A 26,667-nucleotide genomic window follows, 5' to 3' on the forward strand; every position below is an offset into this window, starting at 1 on the left:
TATAAAGGGAGGCCCATCCCCCGCCAATCCATTCTTGATGCCTGTTGCGAGCCTGTAGGTGATCTGCCGGATGCTGTCTCCAGAATATCTCTAGGGCCTCTCAGCAGGTAGCAGTGTCTCAGCAGCAGGTGACAGAACAATAGAGCCCTCTAAGTCGGAAGGCTCCACCCCAGGTGGTCTCATACTCAGTGGCAGCAAGGTCAAAGCCAGCCTACTCAAGGCTGGGGGAGGCTACAGCCTCCTGTGGTGACGGCTTTATGTGGAGTAGCATTATTGCTTGCTTATTCGTTCATTTGGTATCCAGATATGGTTCTAGGTTATTGGGTGTCAGTGAAGATGATAGAGCCATTGCTTCCACGAGGATGGGGGCAGGAGGGGTAAAGTTGCAGTGTGAATGACTGGTGAGTGAACAAAGTAGGGAGTGGAGGAATAGTGTGGGGGAGAAGGCCACAGGTTAGATCGTGTTTCTAGAGGAATGGCTAGTACACCATGGTGGTTCTTGGGTGTGTGTGTGTGTGTGTGTGTGTGTGTGTAATGAGCAAGGAGAGAGAGAAGACTACAGCTGTGGGGCCTAGCAGTGTTGGGCTAAAGAGGTACCATACAGTCCATCTTTGCAGGTAAAATGGCTTGGAGTCAACCGTTCTTTTCTTTGTAATGGCTCCAATTCCCCTAATGCCTAAGGTGTTAGGGAAGTGTGGAAGGTCTTTCCGACTACCACAGTACCGCCCTGAGTCTGCAAGTGTTGCTATACTTCCCAGCTGTGGGCTTCCTCAGGACGTAGCCTTAGGTCTTGGGTAATGTTAGGAATAATTGGTAGGTGAAAGTCACAAATACCACAGTTGTAATAAGTTATTGGGAAACATTCTGACTGAGCAAAAGAGCAGGAGCTCACGGGCACGCGATCAGAGTGCCTGGAACTCTCCATTTCAGTTAAACATGGTGCAGCTGCTAAGGTTGGTGCTGCATGCTCTAACCTCAGCAAACACCCAGGAGGCTGAAGCAGGAGAGTTCTACACACCCTGCTTATCTCATAGTGTTTGTGTGCACGTGTGCACGCACATATGTGCCTGTTCGTGATTACACACTTAATCAACAATACCTATTTCCCCTTTAGTGTTTAAGCAAAGCAGCATAAACACCACGATTGTGCTGAAGAGCATATTAGTTTGTAAGTTTTAGAAACCTTGCCTTTAACTCAGATATTAGGGAGTGACGATTAAAGTTTTGCTTCTGAAGCCTGCTGACGGTGCTGCCAGGGAAGGGTCAAATCTATTAGAACCCTCCCGCGCGGAGCAAGTGGCCTCAATGGCTTGTTTGTTTAAGTCAAACAGGAAAGTTCTTCCTTTGAACTTCAATAATTCCCGGAAGCGCAGTGGAGAAGCTGGGGGCAGAATGTGCCAAAATGGTGGCCTTTCGAGGCTCAGCCTTCCCAGAGCTACCCCAGCCTGCTGGCACCTGCTGGAGCACTTGTGCACTGTGGTGTTCTTGCTGGGCCGTTCGGTTTCTAATCTAATGTTCTTAAACTGCTTTTTGTCAGTTTTTTGTTCAGCTTCCAGTGTATGTAGCCTGGTACAAGTGTTGCCCACTTTGTTAGTTGAAAACTAACTTGGATGTTTCACTTACATCTGCCTTCCCTTCCTTTTCCAAATTTCTTTCTAGGAAATGACCCACTCGTGGCCACCGCCTCTGACAGCCATACACACACCCAGTACAGCCGAGCCGTCCAGATTTCCTTTCCCCACAAAGGTAATTCCATAAATTATGACAGGCACAATATCTGCAGCAGAGGGAAGTGTAGGGGTGTGCTGCAGATACTATATCCACCACAGTGAGAAGAATACAGGGTGGTGCTCTGGTTGGTGCTCTCTGGAATCTTTGGAGACTGGGCTAAAGGTCACAGATTAGCTTTTATGGTACTTCCTAAGGCTTTTAGATAATTTATTCTCCTTCTCATGTTAGCAAGAATGTCTTAGAATTGTATAGGGCTTTATATCTTCAAAACTTCTTCGTGCAGTTTCTCATTTGAGGGCTTATCCTCTGGATAACAAACCTTGTTTATCTCTTACTTCCTATAAATTTTTTGAAGTGAACAGCTAATGCTAATGTTGGTTTCCATAACAACCAAACAGACTACTGGCACGTTTTCACTGATGTATTGAAACAGCCATCCTTTTCTTTTTGGCTTATACTTTAAAAGTATTTTTCTGTTTTGTTTTAATGGGCATGGGTGTTCCACCTGCATGCATGACTTTGTGTGTGCAGCACGTGTGTGCCGTGCCCACAGAGGCCAGAAGAGGTTGATGGCTCTCCTGGTACTGGTGTATTAGATTGTTGTGAGCTGTCACGGTGGTGCTGGGAATCTGCTCTGTGGAAGAGCCATGACCCCTCTTAACACTGAGCCATCTCTCCATTCCCAGTGTATACTTTGAAATAACCTTTAGCATGTATGTATCCTGAGTGCAGGGGTCTGTCTGGCTCGATATGCATAGATTCATATTTCTAGGAACCTTTTTCATGATACTGTTTTGAGGAGCTCTACCTACAAACCCCAAATTTACCTTGGTTATTCCACCCTGTTTATAACAATGCTTTTAAACCAAGAAGATCCATTAATAACGTGCAGAGATCAGATTGGTCAGTGTCCATCTTGTCTGTTCGGTGTGATTTATGATTTACTGGAGAATGGGCTGTTTGAGCCTTGCAGAGGCCAATAGAAGGCGGGCGGTTTGCTTCATGTAGCAGGTGATGAGTAGATTGAGCGTTCCCTTCACCATCGCTACATTGTTTTCTCCAAATTTAGTTTTACGAAAATATCGTTTGCTTTAAAGCCTGCATGGTGTTGCTGTAAGCCACACAGCTCTAATGGTGAATGTTTCTTCTTAGGATCCTCTGCACGTCAGTTCTGCAACCCAGAGCCAAAGTAAGTGAACATCTGCCGTTTGTATTGCCTTACAGAACAAAGCCGTGTTCTTTTTGTTATGGTTTTTGTTTTTAATAATTGTTAACCGATTTGGTAATGATACACTCACAACAAAACTCAGAGCCACTCTGTAGGTACTGTATGAAGTAAACTGTTTTCATTAAATTCTAAACAAATACAAGTTAATATTACATGACACATTTACTTTTCTTTCTTTTTTTCTTAGACATTTTCTTTACATCGTGGCGCATTTTCTTTTTTTTTTTTTTTAAGATTTTATTTATTTATTTTATGTATATGAGTATACTGCTGCTGTCTTCAGACACACCAGATGAGGGCATCAGATTCCAGTACTGATGGTTGTGAGACACCATTGTGGATGCTGGGAATTGAACTCAGAACTTTTGGAAGATCACTCAGTGTTCCTAACTACTGAGTCTCTCCATGCCTTATGTCTTGTTTTTCAAGACAGGGTTTCTCTGTGTAGCTCTGGCTGTCCTAGAACTCACTTTGTAGACTGGGCTGGCCTCTAACTCAGATCCACCAGCCTCTGTTTGGTTACATTTGTGTGCCACCACACCTAGCTGACACATGGTTAGGTTGACTACAACTCTTGGAACTGTATTTAAGGATAGAGTATTTAGCCCATCAGTGGTTTCCTAGAGCATGAAACCTGACTCACTCAGCTGTCTGGTGCTGGGAGACTGGGCTGACAGTTCTCAGGTTAATGGAATGCCTCTGTGGCCATCGGATGAGCATAACCTCCATTGCAGAGTGTAGCCTGCAGGCCAGTTTCATCTCAACTCAACACAGATGAGAGCCACTTTAGAAGAGGGAGCTTCCATTGAAAAAATCCCCTTGCCAAACTGGACCTGGGGGGTGGGTGGAGGGGGGGGGGACTGTGGTGCATTTTTTTTTTTATTGCTAATTGATGTGGGAGGACCCAGCTCACTGCCAGCATGCCACCTGTGGGCTGGTGGTCCTGGTACCATAAGAAGGCACGTTGAGCAATCCGTGAGGAGCACGTCAGTAAGGTGTGCTCTTCCATGGTCTCTGCTCTGCTCCAGTTCCTGCCTTGAGCTCCTGCCCTGACTTCCCTGAGTGATGTGACCCTTTTCACTCTAAGCTGCCTTTGATTTTGATCTTTTAATCACAGCCATAGGGACACTAACAAAGACAGCATTCCTGTCATGATAGCAAGTCAGTTCATATTTGGTTTTGTTGGGTTTTTTTTTGTTCGTGTTGTGTTGTTTTGTTGTTTTTCTGTTTTTGTTTTTGAGACAGTGTTGCTCTGTGTAGCTCTGCCTGGCTTGGAACTTGTTTTCTATGCCAGGCTGACCTTGAACTCAGAGAGCCACCTGCTTCTGTCTCCTGATTGCTTGGATTAAAGCTGTGTGCTACGACTGCCCAGTGAATTCTCTTTAAAAAACAAACAAACAAAAAAGCCAACAACAACAACAACAACAAACCCAATGGGCCTATTGTTCCAAAACGTATGTTTCGGAATATCTGGGTGTCTTGCTTCTTATGTCTGTGCTTACACAACATGGCTGCCTAAAGATTTCCAGTTTGCATTGGCCAGGGTGGCTTCCCATCAGAGTCCTTGTGAGTTACTGGCTTCTGTAGCTCTAGATGTCTAGGCCACAGGACAGCAATTTGAAAATGTGAGAGCTGCTGCCACCATGAGGAAAGAGTGGGTAACTGCAAGTGCAGAAGGGTTTAAGAGTGGCTCACCCAGCGTTGGTCCCCTGACCCTGAGTCCTTGTGTGGACACATCAACCGCCTTTTAGGTACATCAGGACAGTCCTTGGGAATGAATCTCTCTGAGGCACACCTGTGCCATGTCCCTGAACTTTCTGTCCTGGATCCAGTTCTGTGAACCTGGCTCTCACCCCTCTTCCTGCTGGCCACTGCACACTGCACACCCAGGGACTTAACTTCTCCATCTCTACACATGGGCTCTCCTTCTTCCTGAAGGTCTTCCTGCATTCACGCTGCTGGCAGAATCCCACAGGTTCTCTTGATTCAGCCATTGTAAGCTTTCCGCAACTGGCCTTTGGTCACTACTGGTAGACTACTCTGGAATCTGAGGACAGTAAATTTACATAAGTGCCCCCATGTACTTACCTCAGACTGCCCTAGGTTGTGGATGTTTGTGGGCCTGTGTCCCTCAGGTACCTTTGCAGAATGGGACAGATGTCTGTATACATCTCTACCAGGCTGTCTATAAATAGCAGCTGAGTGAATGAATTATACTATGGGAGATTGACTCCAGGAGGGACAGATGTGGGAGAGAGGCTAATCAAACATGGATGGACCCGAGAGTCAAGCCAGATGGGATTTGAGAACAGAATTGTCATGGAGCACCCTTAGGGGCCTAGTCAATTGTCATCAAGAACAGAAACTGTCTCCCGCAGTTATGAGCAGGATGGGTGCCACCCTCAAGCTCTGTGCTCTGGCTAAAAGTCCATTGCTGCCGTTTCATTTCCAAACAAGCATTCTTCTTTCACGAGACCATAAATGCTGTCCCGAGAGGCTGCATCAAGTGCAGATTGGTACTGTACCTGGGTAACGGGGAAAAGCAGACAAGAGGGAGCTCAGTGATTGGCTGTATAAACCTGTTTCCATGCTGTTCTGACTGCATCTTCCTCCCCACAGAACAATATGACACGCCTTCAAAAACCCACCCCAATCCCCAGCAAGGAACTTCGTAAGTATAAAAGGGAAAAGCAATCTTTGTGTATTAGAATTTGATAATATAGCGTTCAAATTTCCCGTGTAAGCTCATTATGTAGACTGTCCCCCTCCCCCACTCTCAGCTAATGAGTTAATAAAAGGGCTTCACTGTAGGGGGCAGAAATGACCCCCAGTAATGGCCGGTTCAAGGTTTATGCACTGAATGTGCTGAAGGGGTTTTCTGGAAAGAAAGGTTTTGAGCTATTATTTATGCATTGACCATGGAACTCCAAAGGCTTTGGCTTTTAAAATTTCAAACTTAAGTAACCCTAGCTCTGGAAATTAAATTCGGGGGGGGGGGGATTATGGAATAAGATTTTCTGCCGTTTTCCAGCCTATTTATTGTCAGTATCCTGTTCTGTTACTTGCTGTTCTTATCCAGGTCAGGCGCCTCTAAATGTATTCAGGGTTTTTGGAACACTTAGTCTTCACATTATAGGTGTTTCACTCAGCATTTTGACCCAATTTGTTTCTGGTTAGATGGATGTTGCAGATGCTCTCAGAGTTCAGAATCCTGCTTCTTTCTTTGGTGTGTCCCTGGTGCCCCAGGAGGCCAAAGGAGGGCGTTAGATCCTTTGGAACTGGAATTATAGGTGGTTGTGAACCACCTTGTAGGTGCTGGACTTGAACTCTGGAAAAGAACTGTTGAACCCTTGGTCCTCTGGAAAAGCCACCAGTGATTTTTATATGCTGAGCCATCTCTCTAGCCTGTTTCTTCTAATTTTTTTTTTTTTTAAAGCTCAGTTTTTGTTCCTTGTGTTTCGGGGGAAGGGCATTGCCAGAAAGTGTCAGATGAGTTGGAGAGATTATTACATATCACTGTTGGAGTGATTTTCATTTCAACACAGAAAGATGAACAGTAGCCTAAGAGTTTTGATAGATGAATTTTCATCTTCTAGAGGATTGTGGTTCCTTTTTTTTGTTTTGTTGGTTTTTAAATATTTTTTATTTTTGCTTGATCAGGATGTATTTTAATGTGCTCTTGTGGATGAGGGGTTTTCCTTGTTGATGTCCTCTACTTGAAAAAGACAAAACTCACCAAACTTTGGTTTCCCATTTCTGTTTTGTGTTGTCATGCTTTCTGGCAGTTTTGAGTCACTAGCTGGACTATGGAAGAGCTACTAGGGCCAAGGACCAATCTCATGGGAATCTGTGATACTGCTCCAGGCTACCAGACTGTCTGCACTTGTCTGTGATGGTTGGAGATTGGGGATCAAGCCTTGGTAATGGAAAAAGGTCTGGGCCATTGTATTGTGGCATCCAGGAGGGCTCACTTGGATCAGCAGAGCAGTGGCATCTAGGGCAGGAAGTGGCCTTGTCTGCTTGAGAGTGAAGGATGAAGGGTTGGCCGGCTGCTGCACCCCAAAGCGGCCTGAGAGGGAGTGGGCAGAAGTCACTTCTCTGTCTGTCCATCACATGCAGCCCTGGTGTTCTAGCAACACCATAGCAACCATGGAAATCACAGAAGCTCAAAAGTCCATTGCAAATGTACTTACACCTCCTGATGGGGTCCTGTAAATAAAGACTACTAATTCATTTTTGAAAAGAGTACCCATAATGGTCGTCAGGGCAAGGTAAAATCTGACTGAGGCAGTCAGGTGGGTGTAGAAAGAATGTACCAGAAGTGCTGCTGAGGCTGGGTGGATGGATAAAAATGCATGACTCAGTAGTGCTATGGGGCAATGGGTCCATGGCATTGAGAAGTGCTAAAGTAAAATGTACCCCTTGAACAAAGGCCTTTAGTGGAGAGCGAGCGAATATGGCATTCCAGTCTATTTATGCTCTAATGCTCTCAACAGTTGGTACGGTCTCATCACAGTTGGTATGGTAGGTTTCTTAGTGCTGGTGGCTAATTTGATCGGTGACAACCTTGAGTCTCACTAATGTAGCTGAGCTCTTTGAGTGGCAGGGTGGTTGTCTAACATTCCTGGAACACCAGAATTGTTCATTACAGGGTTAATTATGCTTTGGTTTGAAAGCGAAGGGCAACCTACGTCTTGCTATCTCGTCTTGCTATCTCTAGAAGTAACTAATTCTAGAGTGAGGCCCTACTCCCTACCTCTGGGTCAGTAGTACCTCTTGCCTCTGTCTAGTCTTGGGTGCAGGAGCAAGCACAGTGGTAGCCGAATATATGTGTGTGCATGTCTTCCGCTCTCATTATTTTCCCGCTAACCCTGTCTGCTGGTAACTGATTAGCTACGGTATCAGTACTGTTTGCCTCCAAGTTCAGGGGAGGATGTGTTTGTTTAGTGGCACTTGGCTGTTGGTCCACTTCCTTCCCAAGATCTGCAGTTGCGGGACAACACAGAATGTTTCCTCTTCCTAAGGTTATCGTGTCCCGTGCAGTTCCTTGCCGGGAGTGCAGGGCACTTGGCAGCCCCTCAGGAGGGCTGCAGGACTCAGGCCTTAGACGCTGTAGAGCTTGAGTGCACATCTCAGGGATGAGTGGCATGGAAGGATGCATACTATCATTTATTTATTCATTGCCTCAACCCCTGCTTTGAGTGAAGGAATAAGAGACAGGGACTTCAGGGTTACCTGGGGTTGGGTGAGTTAATGGTAGCCAGGGGTAGTCTAATTTTTTTTTTGGGGGGGGGGTTAAATACCATGCGTGTTCATGCTGTCTAGTGCTAGTTTGTAAGTACCTTGGTACAGAGGGAGAGCCAGGAGTCGTTTACCGTGTTACCGTTCCAGTCAGCACAGTAGACTCACATGCCAGCTGGAAGGCTCTGCGGCCTTCCCTGGCCGTCTGGCACTTCCTTGTTGTCTTTTTGTTTCCCTGTGATGCAGGGGATGATGCCTGTACATGCTCCTGGAAACTTACACCCCAAATCCCGACATGTCCCGTAGAATGAGCTCCAGTGACACAGCTTCCTGTACCTGGTGATCTAAATCATATTAGTCTAAGAAATTTCACTTTTCTCTCCTGCCATTTTATAGGAAGTTAACTCCTGTAGTTTGATGGTGTTTTACTTGCGTATTCATTGACAGCTCTACCCAAGAAACACGTTGCTGGCAGATAGCTATCATTAAAAAGAGATGCTGTGAAGTGGAGAGGTAGTTGTCGAGATGCCGCCCCAGTACTTCAGGGACACACACCTGTGCTGTCCTGTATCCGGTGACACTGCTGAGTGTGCCACATCTGGCTTCTTTGAAAAGGGACACCTTGTTTTCAAGTGACTGGGAGCCTGGGGTCATGTTATATACAGTGACCTCATTACATAGAGAAGGAAGTGTTTTAATGTGTTTCTGGAAGAAAACTAGAGGTTGACAGTGAGGGGCAGTAAGGAGCCCTCCCCCTGCTCCCTCCTGCTCTACCGTTGCCCCTCCCTCTCTATTCCCTCCTCACTCCCCTCCTCTTTCTCCCTCTTCCCCTCCCCTTTTCCCCTCTTCCAGCCTTTAGTGGCTCAGGATCTGATTTTTTGTTTGTTTGTTTATGATATGATCTCTCCTTTCTTTATAATTCTTAGCCTCCCATGGTCTCCCACAGGCAATTGTGGCCCATATTTCTCTGCCCTATTTCCAAAAGGAACCAGAAACCAGAATTAGTGGGTACTGTAAAGCTATCACCACAGGATTGGAGACAATTTGGTCTGCATTATGAGACTGGGTCTCCAAGAGGTAAATGCACCAATGGCAGGCCTTGCTCAGGAGGCAGAGGCAGGCAGGTCTCCTTCAACTCACGAAGGCCAGCCTTTTCTGCATAGCGAGAGCCTGCCTAAAGACCAGACAAGCACACAGAGCAACAAACGTCTGGGTGCATTTTAAACTTGGAGGATTCCAGCTGTGTCTTGGAGTTCAGCTTCCTCAACTCCTCCCGCCCCCATGTCATTTGGGAGATGGAGTAACGTTCTGTGTTTTTATACCATGTTTGAACACATAAGGTGTGAACACATGAATGCATCAACACACCTACCACCATCTGGACTTAGCAGTTACAGATAACTAAAATGGTACTAAAAATTAAGCCAGAGATGAGCTTATTTTAAATAGTTTTGGGGGATCTTGTTTGTTGAGAATTTTGGCAAAGATTTCATTGAAAAAAGCCATTACTAGGTAATGGCAGGAAAGCAAGACTTGTGTCTGTGCCTTCACCCTGTAGTGTCGGGGTGACTCACGGAAACAAGCCTGCCAGGGCCTGCCTGTCCAGAGGAGCGGAACGCAGCTACACAGAGGCGCCAGGGCTGTCTGTACCGTCTGTGTGCAAGCTGACTTCACCGGTGCTGGGAATGTGGTCACACTATGTGCAGTCCAGAGTTTTCTGCAACATTGTCTCTCTCCCTTTTAACAGCATAGGTCTTTGGGGTTTTGTTGTTTGTTTGATTGTTTGTTTTGAGAATCATATGTAGTTCAGGCTGGCCTGGAACTTTTAGCGGAGGTTAGGCTTCTGATCCTCTTGCCCCCACCCCTCCCCCCACCCCCCAGTGCCAGGGTTTCAGGCATGTGCCACCATGCCTGTTTTATTCTTGTTTTCATTTTATCTGTCTGTCTGTCTGTCTGTCTGTCTGTCTGTCTACTGTGTATATGAATGGTGATAGTGTGGCGGCTAGAAGGCAGCATTAGAAGTTGGCAAGTACCTGCTTTTACCCTCTGAACCATTTCACTGGCCTTTGTCTAAGAGTGGATTTCTCTCTGTAGACCAGACTGGCTTTGAACTCAGATCCTCCTGCCTCAGCCTCCTGAGTACTGGAATTATAGGTGTGTTCTACCATACCTGGCCTGGTTAACTTTTTATTTCTTTATCAACGACATTTTACGCACAGATTTAGACCATGGGAAACACGCAGTATGTAAGTGGCACCAGTGTCTTACTTAAGAGATTGATGTCCTCTGACCTTTTCTGATGGAATTCTTAGATTTTAATTTTGTAGAAAGCCCTCAGGCCCCTCTTCAGCAGCCCTCCTTCACCGAACGCTGTTCCCACTTCAAAACGTCTTGAGTAGCTTTTAACCAAGCAGACAGGTTTTATTATTGATTCTCATCCTGTACAACTTCCAGAGGGAGAACTCTGTAGAACTTTCACAGTACCTGCTCTTTCCAAATGAGCTCAGAACTTCTCGTGTGCCTGGACTTGCCTTAGGAGAGCATATCTGTAGTGGTTAGGTGTTATTCAGTAGCAAGGGGGAGGGGCACATAAATGGGATTTTGATTCTCTGCTGTGAGTGGATGCATAGTGGGATTACAGGATCATTTGTGGTGCAGAAAAGTTAAGGAAGATTCGTTTTGTGCAAAAGAACCCGGTCGGTAACTAAGAGACAGTGCCTCTTTATATGGTTTTTTTGGGGGATGGCTAATAATGAATACACTTTACCAACTTTGCCAGACTTCCCCCAACGTGCAGTGTGTTTTTCTTTTTCTTGTGATTTTCTTTTTCTCCAAAGATAATACCTTTTATCTCTTGCTGTGTCTCCTTGCCAACCCAACCTAGCAGCAAACCTGTTGAGTGACTTTTTTTTTTTTTTTAATACCATTCTGATGGCCTACGGCCAGGTTCCATGACTGAGGGCTGTGTGTTTTAGTCATGGTAAAATAGGAATTTGGTCTCCACTTGGTAAACATTGAGAAAGATCTTCAACTTATAAGTAGCTAAAATTTTCTGTTCTCTCTCTCTCCCTCCTTCCCTCTCTCACTCCCCCTCTCTCCCTCTCTCCCTCTCTCTCTCCCCCTCCTTTTGTTTTGTTTTGTTTTGTTTTGTTGGTTTTGGTTTTTTGAGACAGGGTTTCTCTGTCTGGCTCTGACCTCAAACTCAGCGATCCCCCTGCCTCTGTGTCATCCTGAGAGCTGGGGTTAAAGACATGAGCTACCATGCCCAGTTTCAGTTTTCATTTTTTAAGAAAATGTACACAGGAAGATTATTAGCACATGTGCTGGTGAAATAACTCCTTGGTGGAGTTGCCACATCACATGGTCATTGGTAAAAAGCCCAGTTCCATAATTTATCTCCTCCATGGCTTCCTCCTTCATAGAGCTACAGTAAGAATCGCTGGTCAAAATTCCTGAGAAGGTGTTTTGAGATCTACTGAATGAATTTTAATTTGCTTCCTGGAACATAAGCAATATACAAATAGATTTTTTTCTGTTTTACTTACAACTTTGTGTGTGTGTGTGTGTGTGTGTGTGTGTGTGTGTGTGTGTGTGTGTGGTAGCTATGCTTGTAAAATTGGAGAGAAATGTGAGAGACAGTACTGGGCACCCTTGATATTTGGGAATCTCTGAATGGAAGGGTGGGTGCTTAGATTTGAGAAAACATGCGCAGTTTTTAATGTCAGAATTTGTCCTAAGCCAGAGTGCCTAGAAATGTGTAGTAATATAAATTTTAGGAAACAAGCTGACATTCCCCTCCCCCCCTTACCAAAATTAGTAGTGCTACGATTGAAATATACTTTCAACAGGGCCACTTGCATTACTAACTAAACTAATGAGAACTTTGAGCATGGATTTGTATCCAAGTGACCAAAAGAGAATGATTTTTTTGGGGAGGAGGTCTGTGACAAATTAATAGTGTCCTTTGGACAAAAATGAACAGGGTGTCTTGAGGGTGTTTGTGCTTGCTTAGCACTGTTTAAATACCTCACTTCCATTGGGAAGCAGCATAGATAATCCGCTTATTTTACTTCTGTCAGAGACAATGGAAGAAGGTGGTTCAGGGTCATTTGCTGTCTGTGTATTCCCTTTGTCTTCTTGGTGTGTGTGTGTGTGTGTGTGTGCGTGTTTGTGTGCATGTACACGCGCGTGCTCTCCCTGAATAGGAGTCGAGGGCATCGATGTCGGGCAGGTTAGAAATGCCTGCCAGAAGTTGTCTGCAGGGTTCCAAACAGGTGGGATGTTGGGCTTTGGTGTTGTCAGGAGCTTGGCTGACGTGATTTCAACGTTAAGTGGTAAAGCTTGAGTTTCTAGAAAATGGATTTAAGCAAGCAAACAAAACAAGCCCCAACTTATCCCTGCCTACCCCCAGCCCCCATATTCTATAAAGTTATTCATTCTCCTAAATTCCCCACTGTCTGTCGCTTCTCCCCAGCACCCTCGAGGATGACCTGCAGCTCAGCGACAGTGAAGACAGCGACACGGAGCAAGTGAGTGTTGAATTGAATGCCCTAAATGCCCGAGACTATTCCTGATGCTGTCCTAACCTGTGTTTCTGTTCTTTCCGGGAACTTCGCACCCTTCCTGTGAATGTCCAGGCCACAGAGAAGCCTCCATCCCCACCTGCACCTCCAAGGTACTGTCTGCACATTTCTCCCCCAAACTATTGCCTTCCCTCACAAACTACAGGAGAATAAAGTCTTCCTAAGTGCCTTGTGGTGGCTTCTCGAAAGGGACAGTGCGTGGTCACAGCTGAGAAGTGCCATTTTTGTTATTTTAAAACTTGACTCAGCTGGAGGGAGGTTGCTAACCCTGTTCAAGAGGAAGAGCATTGTTTTGGATGCCTTTGAGCTGTGGGGTTGGAGAAGTAACTTGGTAAAGTGATTGCCTTCCAAGTGCAAGGACTCAACCTTCAGCAAGAGAGTCTGGTGTGGCTGCGGAGACAAGTGGATTCCATGGCCTTCTGGCCTGCCTGGCCTAGTCCATGAGAGACCCTGTCTCAGAACCAGAGGTTGGTTAAAGAAAACACTAAATATCAGAATATCAACTTCTGGCCTCCACATGCATTACCATGTACACATGTATGTATTCACACTCATGCTCACACACACACACACACACACACACACACACATACACTGAGCCAGGTGTGATGAGGCATACCGGTGATCCTTGAACCTGGGAGATTGAGGCAGGAAGACAGACAGAAAGTTAGAGGCCAGATGGGATATGGAGCTTAAATAAGCTTTAAACATAGTCGACCATTGGCTTTGTGTGACCAGTGTTTGAAAAGTCAGATGAAGGAGCCCATGCACTTGTGAAACTAATAGAAAAGCTTGTCTTCAAAATCAGTAACATTGAATTCTTCCAGAAATTGTTCCCAGTGTTCCTGATTGGTGGGTTCTTTTGGAGGGGGAGAGATATGGGGGCGCTGGGGGGGGGGGCAAACCACTGCTTTCACCTTCAAATGGAAGAGCAATGCTCTGTGTTTGGGTGTAGAAACTAATTTTTAAAACTATTTTATGGTATTTTTCCCCTGGTACGAACTATACTGATTTAAGGTAGAAAATACCCGTCTCTCATAGTCAAAGACACAAGCTATTTTGCTGCCTTGCAAGGTTGTCAGCAACTTAGAAAGAAGGTCACCAGGAAGAATTTGAGTGTCCAGGAGCAATGACGTGGTTAAACTAAAGAAAAAATTAATTATGCAGCCCACGGATTCCTAGACGCAGCCTGTCTATTTATACCCAATCTTGTTAAAATTTCAAGTGGCTCACACTGACTGATAAAATATGACAAACTGGTCATAGGTGAGAGCCGAGGGAAAGACACATGTGACAGCAGAGGCTGGAAATAAGCTAGAATCAAGAGTGTGAATCTGTGCTGGTGGAGTCCTGTGCAGAGGGGAGGTCCTGGGACAGTGCTTGCTCTAAAATGACTCCAGCCAGTGACTTTTATTACATTATTCTTCACCATTTAATAAGGGTTTATTTTGTGACTATTGTAGGTAGGTTTGGGAATGTTGAAAGATTTCTGCTTTAGCTCACAGCATTTAGGGCAGCCTTTAACATTGCATATGGTTCGAAAGTGTATATCTAGCCTCAATCTGTGTGTCTTCTCCTTGGACTAGAGTTAATGGCCTACCTGTAAAACCTGGACTTGCGCATTGCCTGCTAGTTGTAAAGAGTGATTTGCTGTATAATTCTACCAGGAACCGTGACTGGGTGCTTTGAGCTCACCCGGCCGACGAACACCCTCTGTCGTCAGTAACTGTTGGCTGCTGTATCATTAGGTCCTATGTAGAGAATACGGGGGAGGATTGTACACTAGCTTTTCTTTTATGCTTTCTCTTTTGAGTTATCATCTAGAGTAATCTTCATGAGCCACATAGTAAAAATTTTAGCTTTTGTGGGACACGTAAGCCTCTGCTGTAACTGCTTACCTCTACTACTGCAGCAGGAAAGCAACCATGATGCCCTGTGAGACAACTGCAGGCAGTGCTAATAAAACTTTATTTAGGAAACCGGGTAGGCTGTCTAGGCCCTGCCCTTGATATTAGGCGCCTGGCATAGGTATTGTTTGTAGTTCAGTTACCAAAAGCTCCTTTCTCTCCTGCTATTACCCAGTGACCACGATTCTAACACCCTGGCCTCTGTCCACTGATGACAAGCCAGCATTGATGCCTTTACTGTCTAGGAGCAGATAGATAGACATCAGTGATAGGGGAAGAAATCCTGTGTGTATGATCCTCTAACGGTGCCCTCCTGTTCTTTTGCAGCGCTCCGCAGACTCTTCCCGAGCCCGTGGCCTCAGCACATTCCAGTAGTGGGGAGTCAGAGAGCAGCGAGTCAGACAGTTCCTCAGACTCTGAGAGTGAGAGCAGTTCCAGCGACAGCGAGGAGGAAGAGAATGAGCCCCTGGAGACCCCGGCTCCGGAGGTACTGCACCCCCTTCAGAACGCTATGCAAGATGGCAGGATGCTGACTGGTCAGAGCTGCCCACTGAGCTGTCTGGTCAGCCGTGCTTTCCCATGGTGCACTTCGCTGTTCAGCAAGTGCTTAGCGGTAGAGACGCTGGTCAGGCCTGACTGGGTCCTCTCTCTGGCTCCAAGTGCTGCTTGCTAAGAGTGTTTGCAACCTTGTTTTCTTTTGAAAAGGGAAACTTGTTTTTAGTTAAGCAGGACACTGTATCAGTGTCGATGATAGCTCTTTCAAGATTCAGGATTCTGTAGCTGAAATGAAAGAAACAGGAGCTAGAAACAAGTCGGTTCTGTCTTTGAAGCACTAAAAGCCATGGAGTACATTGATAGATAGCAAAGTGCCCTGCTGGGGTTGGCCTGCCCCGGGTAGAGTAGGGACAGCTGAGTCTGTCGTCACCCACAGTTTGGAAATAGCATAAAGATAAGCAAACAGTCAGACTGGAAGTCCCGAGGGTGACATTTCCCTGTTCCAGAAACTGTCTGAGCCGCATGGAACTCTGAGCTCGTGGAAAGGGAAGGAAGCGCTATTTTTTTTTTTTTTAAACTGGATGAGGCCATCCTTTATAGAGAACACTGCCTCTGTATTTAAGATTCGAATGCAAGGAGATGAACCTTTTTAATTAGACAGCATTACATTTTTATGTGTCCAGCTCTGTGAAGATGGCTGTGTGCCTCGGGGAGAAGGGTGGGGTAAGAGCATCAGAGATTGAAGACATGTGCGCTGTGCCTTTAGGTGTGACTGTGCCTGACTGGGCAGTCCTTTGTTTTTGTTCTTTTGAGGTTTTTACAGTTCACAGACCTGGGTCAGCATTAACAGCATTTGAGGAGCCTTATTAGAGTTTCAAAAGCAACTCTATGGCTCTCTCTGTTGTCTTGTGGCACCAACTGTATGGAAGTGAGTCTTCTGGATCTGAGGAGGGAGGGTGATGGACATGCCTTGTAGGTCAGCTTTATGACGGTCACCGTACGTCACACCATTTTTGTGTGGCGTGTTTTCGTTTTGTTTTTGTTATTTTTGGTACTGGGACATGAATGCAGGGCATGCTTAGCATGCTCTCTGCCACTGAACTGTGTTCTTAACCCCGTGTTTCATCTTTAGTAAGAAAAATGTGCATGCTTGTAAGATGACTCATAGAAAATGTTCCATAAAAGAGTGGAGTCCAGCCAGGCATTGGTGGCACACGCCCCTAATCCCAGCACTTGGGAGACAGAGGCAGGTAGATTTCTGAGTTTGAGGCCAGCCTGGTCTACAGAGTGAGCTCCAGGACAGCCAGGGCTACATAGAAAACAGAAAAACAAACAAACAAACCCACCAAAAATAAGAAAAAAGAGTGCAGTCCAGTGAGATTAAGTTTAGCACATTTGACTGAGTAATTGAAATCTATTCATTGTTGGCCTGTAGCTTCTTAGGGCCTTGGCCCCAGTCCCTGCTGCCACTGAGAACACAAAGAAAATAGAAAATGATTTAGTCTTAACTTTATTGTAAATAAATGTAGTCTTATTGATCAAAAAGTAACTGGTATGAAGCTCACTGTGTTAGCACAGCACATGCTTATACACCTAACCCTCTACACGCTGAGGCCGGGGGCCAGTCTGGGCTAGGAGTATACCCTAGCCAAAAGGCCCAACCAAACAAAAGTCCAGCAAGGTAGACTGGAACTTCCTAGGTGCAGAATAACTGTCCTGATCTCATGCTGTTTTTAAAAATCTCTGCAGTGAATAAAGTGTGTCTCTGTGAGGTCAGGGGCCTCTGCTGAGTGAGGCTCGCGCTTGGGAATATCTTGTCTTAGTTTATTTTCATTTTCCCTTAGGTATTTAACTAGTTTTTGTCCCCTTTAGAATGAATATCTCCCCTTTTAGTTGAGGGTTACATGAGTTATATAATCAACTGCATACTGGCTTTATTTTATTTTTAATTAGTAATGAATCAGTTTATTGCTTTTGAGTCAAGGTCTTGCTCTAGACAGCCAGGGACTTACTCTGTAGAGTAGGCTGGAAGGGATCTGTATGCCTTGAGTGCTGGGATTAAAGGCAAGTACCATCATGCCTTATTTATTGTGTGTGCACGTGTGTGCGTGTGTCACAGTTGACAACTTTGGGGCTGATTGTCTCCATGGGCTCCACCAAGCTCAAGTCATCAGGGTTGTGCAATTTAAGTACATATATATCAAGTATGCCTTAATATTTCATGTCTTAAGCCATAATTCATTATAAATCCACACATATTTGTGACTGAGAGGTTAGGAGAGCTAAGGAAGTACCCACACACATTGGGAACACTTCCACACTTTTGTCCCTTCCCTTCCAGTTTTCAGTATCTAGGCGTTATCACCTTTGAGAGGAACAGAGGGTGCGTGAAGAAAAGGAAGAGAGAAATGAAAAGCCAAACTTTGATCCTAATCTGTCTAGCACTTCTGTTTGAACATTATAATCTCATTTAATTAAATCTCTCCCTTTTTAAAAAAGATTTTATTTGCATGAGTAGCTGTCTTCAGACACACCAGAAGAGGGCATCAGATCCCATGACAGGTGATTGTGAGCCACCATGTGGTTGCTGGGAATTGAACTCAGGACCTCTGGAAGAGCAGTCAGTGCTCTTAACTGTTGAGCCATCACTCTAGTCCTTATCTGAATCTCAATTCAAACATTTTAACCCAAGTAATTGCTAGCCTTAAGCTTCCATGTCATTTGGGTACAGAGGAAGAGCTGTGTCTCTGTTTTCTCATTGTTGAGCATATGATTTGGGTGTGCCGTGAAAGTGGGCCACAGGACTCCCTGCTGGACATTGAGGAGCATAGTGGAGATAAACATGTGCTATTTCTGAAACCAGGACATCCCTTTAGGGACTCCACACTGAATACTTCTCGGTGCTACTCTGTTTTAGGGATAGAGTTTCAGGAGTGCCTTTTCCATTGGGTTCACACATTGAATACATTCTAAGCAGCCTGCCAGTGCTAGGCTGGATCTGTAACCACAGGGGTTGGCCTATCCCAGCCTTTCCCAGGGAATGGTGGGAAGGGTTTGGTTCCAAGGGTTCTACCTACAATTTTATCTGATGGCTTAACTACTGTGCTACCAAAGCCTTGAGTGTGGCAAGGAGGCACCATCCTCCCCTATGAATTTCCACACTCTAACAACCACCTTGCTGTCTTAGAATATTGGATGCGTGTATGTATTTTCATGTGATAAAATGCTCTGCACATCATGGTAGTTGTCTTCTCCCTGTCTTGCTGAAATTCAAACAGACACCTGGAGGAGATGCTCTAGCTAGGAGGCTGGACAACAGAGATATCACCAAAGGAGGAAAACAGCCCCTTTTCTGTCTAAAACAACCCTATTTATTGGCTTCTTCTCACCATTCTTTGGGGTGTTACTCCATTGTGAACACAGGAAGCCTAGGCTACTTTACTTCCTACTGACCAAAATGTACCCACACCATATGTTTTCTATCAGGATTGCGTATTTTTGCAGGGTCGGATTATTTGGTGCATTTTACTGTGGAAAGTCGTCAGCTATCCTCCCTTTCGCATCCAGAGGCTGAGAATAAAGTTCAGCGATAGAGCGCTGGCCCACAAGGCACCAGGTTCTTCGTTTGTTCCCCAGCAAGTTAAGACACACTTAAGAAGATTCTATTAGGTCCAACTTACTGGACCAGTCTTACCCATGATCTATCTAATCGATTTAAATCTCATATCCACTATCCTTTGGTTAGCTCTCTGGTGCTCTGTGTATATGATTTAACTATTCTTGCCAGTGATGGGCTGTAGCTGTAACCACAGGTGTTCACCTATCCCAGCCTTATCCAAGGAACAGTGGGAAGGGTGTGAATCTTGGGTAAATGGGGGGAACAGCAAATCCGTAATGTATGGGAATCTTCTAAGAAGTATAATCCTCACTCACCCAGTCAACATTGGTCTCTTTGGTATATATCTCATAAGACTATTTCGGCACTTAGGAGCATATTCTGCAGAAAACCTCACTTGTGTTCTCAGCACCCGTACCAGGCTGCTCTCAAGTACATGTAACACCTGCTCCAGCCTCTCACTAGGTATCTGCGCTCATATCCACCCCCAATATAATTACTATACATTATATAAGTGTATAAAACCCTGGATATAAAAAACTAAAATGAATAATACAAATTACAAAGTAAAATATTAAAAAAATTTAAAAAGCAAAGAATGAATGTCCAAGTAACTTATGCCACAGCATGCACCAACAGTTAGCACCAACAGTTGGAGTCACAGGATGTTTGAGGAACACCGGTTGATCTTCCCTATCAGTTATCTGGCTAATAACCAATACTGACTGTCTGCTGTGGGTCTTCTCTTTGTGCTTAGGGACAAGTGTGACGCCTTTGGTAAAAGATGCTGTGTCTGTCTGAAAGAATAGAGGGACTAGTCCCTGCTAATGTGACTTCACTCTGTCTTACTGTGTAGGTTTTAGAAGTCAGGTCTGTCTGTGTTATATTGATAATCCTGTCACATATAAATTACTGTTTTTAAGTAAGTGAAGAGAAATCAAATGTTAGAACTGGGGCCTTATCAGTTGAAGAAAAGTACTGTTTTTCTTCCTTGTTTCCTTATTATAATTGTACCATAATTAACCATCAGGGCAAAAAGACAAGCCACAAAGGCCTCTCAGCAGTTGCCAATTACTTATTAGTTAATATCTATCAGGCAGAGTTCTCATTGCAAAGTTGTTCAAACTCATTTGATGAAGTGCTGCAGAATCTGACTTGTAATCTGAAGGAGATGCCTGGAAGGTAAATTCTTAGGCTCAAAATGACCCCTTGTCATTTGGGGACAGTCCTGTATAGACTGCTAACATGGCCACTTGTCCTGGGAATGGTCCTGTCTAGTTAGGCTGCTAACCCAGTTCATCAACCCTGGTTGGTTAATACTTTTCTGTCTCTGCTTCTAGCCCGAGCCTCCGACAACAAACAACAAATGGCAGCTGGACAATTGGTTGACCAAAGTCAACCAACCCTCAGTGCCCCTGGATGGCCGGGGGAGCACAGAGTCTCCACAATGGCGCCAGGAAAGTAAGAGTGTCGCTGAGGGCAGCAGTGACCAGCAGCATCCTGATTCCAAAGACCCTCCCCCAAAGAGCTCCAGCAAGACTCTCCGGGGTCCCTCTGAGGGGCCCCAGCCTGGGAAGAGGGGCTGTCCGAAATCCCCCGCTCAACAGGAACCCCCACCTCGGCAAACTGTGGGCAGCAAACTACCCAGGAAACCCGCCAAGGGCTCTGGCCAGGCAGAGCCCCAGGCCAGCTCGCAGGTGGAGAGTGAAGCGGGACCCCTTCCCTACGGCTCAAAGGAGCAGACTTCCAAAGACAGACCCAAGGTGAAGACGAAAGGCAGGCCACGTGCCGTGGGCAGTCGGGAGCCTAAGCCTGAGGTCCCCGCGCCCACGCCTCAGGCAGCCGTGCCCAGGCCGAAGCCACCTGTGCCCACCCCCAGTGAGAAGAGGAAGCACAAGAGCTCCACGGCCCCCTCCAAGGCGCCCTCAGCCCCCCAGCCTCCGAAGGACAGTGCTGGGGACAGGAACCCAGAACACTCTGCTCTGGTCTCCATGACTCAGAGCCAGGGTCCATCCCACAGCGGCAGGGGCAGCAGTGGCAGCATCAGGACTAGTGGCTGCCGACAGGCTGTGATTGCCCAGGAGGACGGCTGTAAAGACAAGCTCCTGTTGCCTTTGAGAGACACCAAATTGCTCTCGCCGCTCAGGGACTCCCCACCACCGACAAGCTTGGTGGTGAAGATAACCCTAGACCTCCTCACCAGGATTCCCCAGCCTCTGGGGAAGGGGAGCCGCCCTAGGAAAGCAGAAGACAGGCAGCTGTCAGCAGGGAAGAAGCAGGACTCGGAGACCAAGAGCTGTGACAGCTCCAGCAGAGTGACCAAGAAGAGAAAGGTGGGTGCAGAGACAGGTGGTGGGATGGTCTTTGAGTTGTGGAAGCTTGCCCGGCTGAGCTGCCTCTCCAGGGCTCCTCTTGGCCTGCACCCCTTTCCCGTCCTGGGGGCTGTCACTTGGTCAGGGTATCTTGAGTCACTGAAGGCATCCTCCTTCTGCACACCCCACTGTGTGCACACCCCGCAGCACGGTGCATTTTTATGTATGCAGATATGGTTTACTCCCTGGACGCTATGTTTTACCCTGGAAGTTAAGGTCTTCCATGAAGTGGCATGATAGTGTTCTGAGCAGTCTTGAAGACTGCTTTGTCCCTAGAACTAGCTAAGGCCTCTGGGGAGAGGTAGTGAAGTGAGCTGGTGGGGTAAGCACGGCATGCTGAGTGTCTGTCACGATGTGTTTTCAAGGCAAACCTTCATGATGCGGCTTTCTATTAGGCATGCTGCCAGTTTGGACAGTGTCTTCTTCCTTTATTCAAAGGTCTTGAGCTCTGGATTCCTGGATTTTTTTTTTTTTTTCTCCTTTGTGATGAGGAGAGACTCCCGAGGGCACTACTACTACCTGCCCAGATCTTTTCACGGAGCACAAGGGCCAGCTCTGCTTTGCTGACCAGGAGAGGATTTAGCACTCTTGAGTATAAGAAAGATGTCTTACAAGGAAGATCATGTTGAAGCCCAGATAGTTTATCCACCTGGTTAAAGATATAGCATGGCTCTAGCAAACCAAAAAGGGAGATTTCCCCGAGAACCTGGTTGCTGGAGACTTGAATATCTGTGACCCTATCTACTGTGGGCTGAGTGCTTGGGATAACCCAGGTGCTTACTGAAGAAGGGGCTGTCTGAGCTGAGAGAGGACAGGTTTCCATGTCAGGAAGACTCTAGCTGGGGGGGGTAAGGGTTAGACAGTATATGTCCATGGAGCTCCGTCTGTTCTGGATCGTGCCACATAGACCAGGCTGACCTCAAACTCACAGAGATCACCTGTCTCTGTCTGCCTCCTAGTTAAAGGCCTGCACCACCATGCTAGAAAGCTTTTAGAATGAGATGGAATAGTGTGTGTGTGTGTGTGTGTGTGTGTGTGTGTGTGTATGTATGTCCCCGTCCATCCGCCTCCCTGTCTGTCTGAGACAAAAGTTTATCGGAATTTGTGGTGGACATGCTTAGGGAAAAGTGTCCCTGCAGCTACTGGCTGAGCAGGGCCCCCACTGCTGCTGGCCAGCAGCCAGGCTCCTGTCACCCCATCTGAGCTGCCGTGGCTTATTTTATGTTGTCTCCGGCACTAAGCATCTGCTTTTGTGCCTCCCGCTGGAGTGGAAGGAAATACAGTCTGCAGTCGGCTTCCTTGTTGGTTAGAGAGCCGCTCAGCCGCTCAGCCTTCACGGGTAGGGGCCATCTAGGTTAGCTCCTCCGCATTCTGAGATCAGAGCCTGCCCTCCTGACCTGAAGCTGAGCCTCTAAGGCACGGCTCAAGGGAAGCATGCTGCTCAGACCTTGGGGAAGTTACGGTCTCCTCATCTCCACCGTGCCCGTGAGTTCTGCAAAGTGTCTGGTCCATGAGAAACTGAGGATAAATGCCAACTGTAGTGCCTGTTAGCCAAGCAGACTGTGCCCTGGCCTCATGTGCTCTGTGCACTGCAGCAGGTACCTGTCAGGGTCTATGCTGGTACCCGGCTCCTCTCAGCTCTCCTCACCCCACCCCACCCCAATCTTCTCCAGTTCATGGGCTTCCCTACCCCAGCTTCTGATTCCAATAGAACCTGCCATTTGGGCCATGTGCTCCAATGGATCTTGGCCCCCTCTCCTCTTTTCTCCCCCCCCCCCCCCCGTGCACCCCCCCCCCCCCCGTTCCCTTCCATGGCTGATTCATTCTGCTGACCCTGTTAAGTTCGCTACTTCCTCTCCCTACTCTTCCTGATGCCTCTGGCTGTACTCTCCCTCATGTCTACTACAGGAAGCTTCCCCTTAACTGCACCTTGGAGTGGCCATGTCTTCATTCTAGACACAAAGTTCTAGCAAACAGCCAAGAGATCCAGCTTGGTAGTCAGCCTTTCTGGGGTCAAGATGGGGCGGGACCCATTGGTTTAAATCCTGGCTGTATTAAAGTCCTGGCAAGCCTGATCACTCTGCAGTCACCTAGGGACAGCGGGAGGAGGACTCTGGCATTTTTGAAATTCCCAGGCAGTCCTAATGCTCGTGGGGCTGGAAGCAGTGAAGCGCAGCCTTCCCAGGCCCCTGCTCAGGCCGAGCTGTGAGTATGGTTAGCATCTGTGAGTGTGGTTAGCATCTGTGAGTGTGGTTAGCATCGGTTAGGCATTCATTGCTTCAGGTGTGGCATTAGTTAGCTGCTTGACTGAGGCGCTTCCAGAGAGCTAGGGATCCAAAGCTAGCTGTTGTGTATTTACCTCTCAGCAGAGTCATGTGTTCTCTGATGTGTTAGGCCTTGCGCATGTTATCCGTTTTGTGCGTCAGTGCCATGACGGCCATTCAGGCCTCCCTGGCTCCTCCAGTGGGGTCACCTGGTTTGCAAACCTGGGAACCTGGCTCTAGGGCAGAGGTTATATCGACTTGTTTTGTTTGTTTGTTTGTTTTGTTTTTAAGATTTATTTATATGAATATACTGTAGCTGTTTCCAGACACACCAGAAGACTGTATCAGATCCCTTTAGAGGTGGTTATGAGTCACTACGTGGTTATTGGGAATTGAACTCAGGACCTTTGGAAGAGTAGCCAGTGCTCTGAACCATCTCTCCAGCCCCTGACTTGTTTTTTAACATGGGAATATTTCTCCCCAACGCCTTCATCTTCAGTGTGAAAGCTAGAAAATGCCTTTTCAAGATGTATTTAGAGACATTTAAGAGTTTTCCAAAACATTCACGTGAGTGCAGTTTATTTAAACCCCCTCCGAGATTCTCACTGTCCTACTCTGAAGTTTAGCAAAAGTTCTCAGAGGATTCAAGTCTTTGAAGGCATTTTAGCCTTAAGTACTCAAGAGAATATCAGCGATTACACAGTAGGGTGGGGATGGAGTTCAGGCTTTGAGCACCTCTCTAGCATTATTAAGGCTCTGGATTCAATCCTCAGCCATGCAAAACCAAAAGCCAGCCAGCAAGAGAGAGTCGATGGTGCAGACAACTGTGATGAAGAGGGGACCGGGTTAGGAACAGTTGACGAGGCACAGTGGAGAAACTGAGGTAAATACACGAGCTGAGCATGCTTCTTTAAACTGCATTGTAAAAATACCAGCATCCACTCCCTTTTCTTAAGATTGTGACTCTTTAGGAACACAGTCGGAGACTTCAGCTCTGTGTGTGCGAGCTTTTGTAAATGAGCCATTCCAGCCATTTGACTGAAGATTGCCCCCTTCAAATAAGTGGCTATCTTTTGATATTGTGTTGGTCTCACCAGCGTAGCCCAGGCTAGCCTGAGAGCCAAAATCCTTCTGTTTCAGCTTCCCGAGTGCTGGGATTATAGTCATGTGCTCAGATAAGTAGACAGTCTTCCTTATTTTAACAACGGGATGAAGAGTCCACTGAAGCCTTCCTCTCTAACAGAATTGGTTTATTAACCAAGAAACCATCATGTTTGGTGGGGGAATCAGTGTATTTATATACTCCTTCATTTATGTAGACAGAGGAAGGGAAGTCGTTGTATGACAGGAAGAGACGTGTTTCTTTTTATTATTATTAAATTATTTTACTTATTTACATTCCAAAAGTTTCCCCTCTTCCCTGAGTTCTTCACACCTCTCCTCGCTCCCCACAAAGGTGTGTTTCTTATGCTTGTCATGGTTAGTTCTGCCTTTGACCCATCCCGAATCCAGTTTACTGACGCCTTCAAGGTTTCTTTTCAGCTTGGTTGTTTATTGGCTGGGGAGCATGGCAGGTGTGTGGTAGTGGAGGCTGCCTTAAGTCAGCCAGTTCCTGCGTGTCTGCCTCAACTGCCAAAGAGTGAAGCCGATCCACTTTCCTGTCCTGCGGGGCTTTCTTCCTGTCCTCTCAGGCAGTCTTCTGGTGGCGGTGTGAAGTGTGATCTTGGACTGAGAGAGAGGTCATGTCTTTTTTTTCTTACTGAATCTCCTTCAGAGAGTTACCCTGATCTTCCTATTCGCCCCAGCTTCACACGCAGGCAAGCTACATTGCTTCCTGTGTGAGCAGAGCCGTAGCAGTCCCTCCGAGCCACCGCCCTTTGCTGAGATCCAGGAAGGCTCAGGAATCTTATGGCTGTTCAGTAGGGGTGTGTGTGTGCGTGCGCATTCCTCCCAGTCTTGTGGTTTGTCCTGTCTCTGGTGTCTGTAGACACGTGTCTCTGGGGAAGACTCTTGAGAGGCACAAAGGCAGAGCTCTCAGATCAGTATACTGGCCCTGGCAATTACACTCACCAGGGCGGTTACAACACTCTTCCTGGCTCCATGCCTCCATTGCCCAATGTGGCCACCCTGGTGCCCATGCACACCCGTTCTCCAGGATCTCAGGTTCCTCCTCACACCCTCTCGTCTCCACCACTATAGCCAAGCTCCCAGGATCTTTCCCACCAGTCAGAACCTGTGGGCCCTAAGTGAAATGCCACCTTTTGCTTTCCTTTGAACTACAGGCCACCCTCATGATGAGCAAGGTAGGCACCAGGCCACGGCCTACCCTCATGGAGGGCCCCGCACCCCCATGGCCCCATCTCTTCCTTTTATGGCCTTGCCCTTTTGCTCTGTTCTTGTAGGTGGCGCAGCACTTGGCACGTCACCCAACAGGCTGAGAAAAGCCAGCAGTTCACTGAGACTTGCTGGCAGCAGTTGGTCTTTCCTGGGTGGTTGGATGGGGATGCAGGCACCACTGGAAACTCACATTCCTTAAAGTGGGTTGACTGGCAGAGAGATTTGTTTTTTCTTCTCCTAAAGAACATTGCGGTCACCTAACTTTTGTGTGGCTTCCAGACCTAGAAAAAGCTAAAGACCCCCATGCCTCCTATAAATGTGGCAGGCCTTACTCATGGGGTTCAAGCTCAATTACTGACACCCACTACCGTGTGCCCCCACTTTGGCCCTCTCTTTAGTCTAGCCTCTCAGGGTTCCTGTGCAGCCCCGCCCCAGGAGTGACTGCCACACAGCTTGGCTGCTGTTCTTAGTCTCTGTACCACTTGGAGATTCCACTGCTGCTCTGGGGAAGCCTGGGCCTTTCCACATAGACAGCATCTGGGGGCACGGTGCACAGGGGGCCCACACTGGATGGAGCCTTTTGCTTACTTAGTTTAATGCCATCCTTTCTGTTAGGTGTTATGTACCATGCTTCTGCGTTCTGAAGTGCCCATAGAAAGCTAATGATTCAGGAGAGAGGTAAATGTTAGCATTTCCAGATGCTGGCCTCGAAGCTGATGTCTCCTGTGTGCTGGCTCCCCTTGTGCTTGTGATTGGCAGAGGCTCCAGCACCAGTCAGACAAAGATGGGACTCTCATTTCCCCTCTGGATTTGGGTGTCTGCACAGGTTGTCTTTGGCCTTCCCTGTTTTCTGTGACCTGCCTGGAAAATACCTTCCACTTAGATATATGCTT

At 46.8% G+C, this 26,667-nt stretch overlaps 1 protein-coding gene across 3 annotated transcripts in view; it reads left to right on the forward strand.

Annotated features, from left to right (window-relative positions):
• Aff1 (ALF transcription elongation factor 1) overlaps window positions 1–26,667 on the forward strand; it is a 162,743-nt gene that overhangs the window by 121,158 nt on the left and 14,918 nt on the right. For all 3 annotated transcript variants that reach the window (XM_029478020.2, XM_021162208.3, XM_029478019.2), the window contains 7 exons: window positions 1,660–1,746; window positions 2,884–2,920; window positions 5,579–5,630; window positions 12,675–12,729; window positions 12,838–12,875; window positions 15,018–15,177; window positions 20,142–21,134. In XM_029478020.2, coding sequence (XP_029333880.1) covers window positions 1,660–1,746; window positions 2,884–2,920; window positions 5,579–5,630; window positions 12,675–12,729; window positions 12,838–12,875; window positions 15,018–15,177; window positions 20,142–21,134 — 1,422 coding nt within the window. The remainder of the gene's footprint in view (window positions 1–1,659; window positions 1,747–2,883; window positions 2,921–5,578; window positions 5,631–12,674; window positions 12,730–12,837; window positions 12,876–15,017; window positions 15,178–20,141; window positions 21,135–26,667) is intronic.

Source organism: Mus caroli, unplaced genomic scaffold (genome assembly GCF_978045245.1).
Source record: "Mus caroli unplaced genomic scaffold, Mus_caroli_1 scaffold_4, whole genome shotgun sequence".
Lineage (NCBI taxonomy): Eukaryota > Metazoa > Chordata > Mammalia > Rodentia > Muridae > Mus > Mus caroli.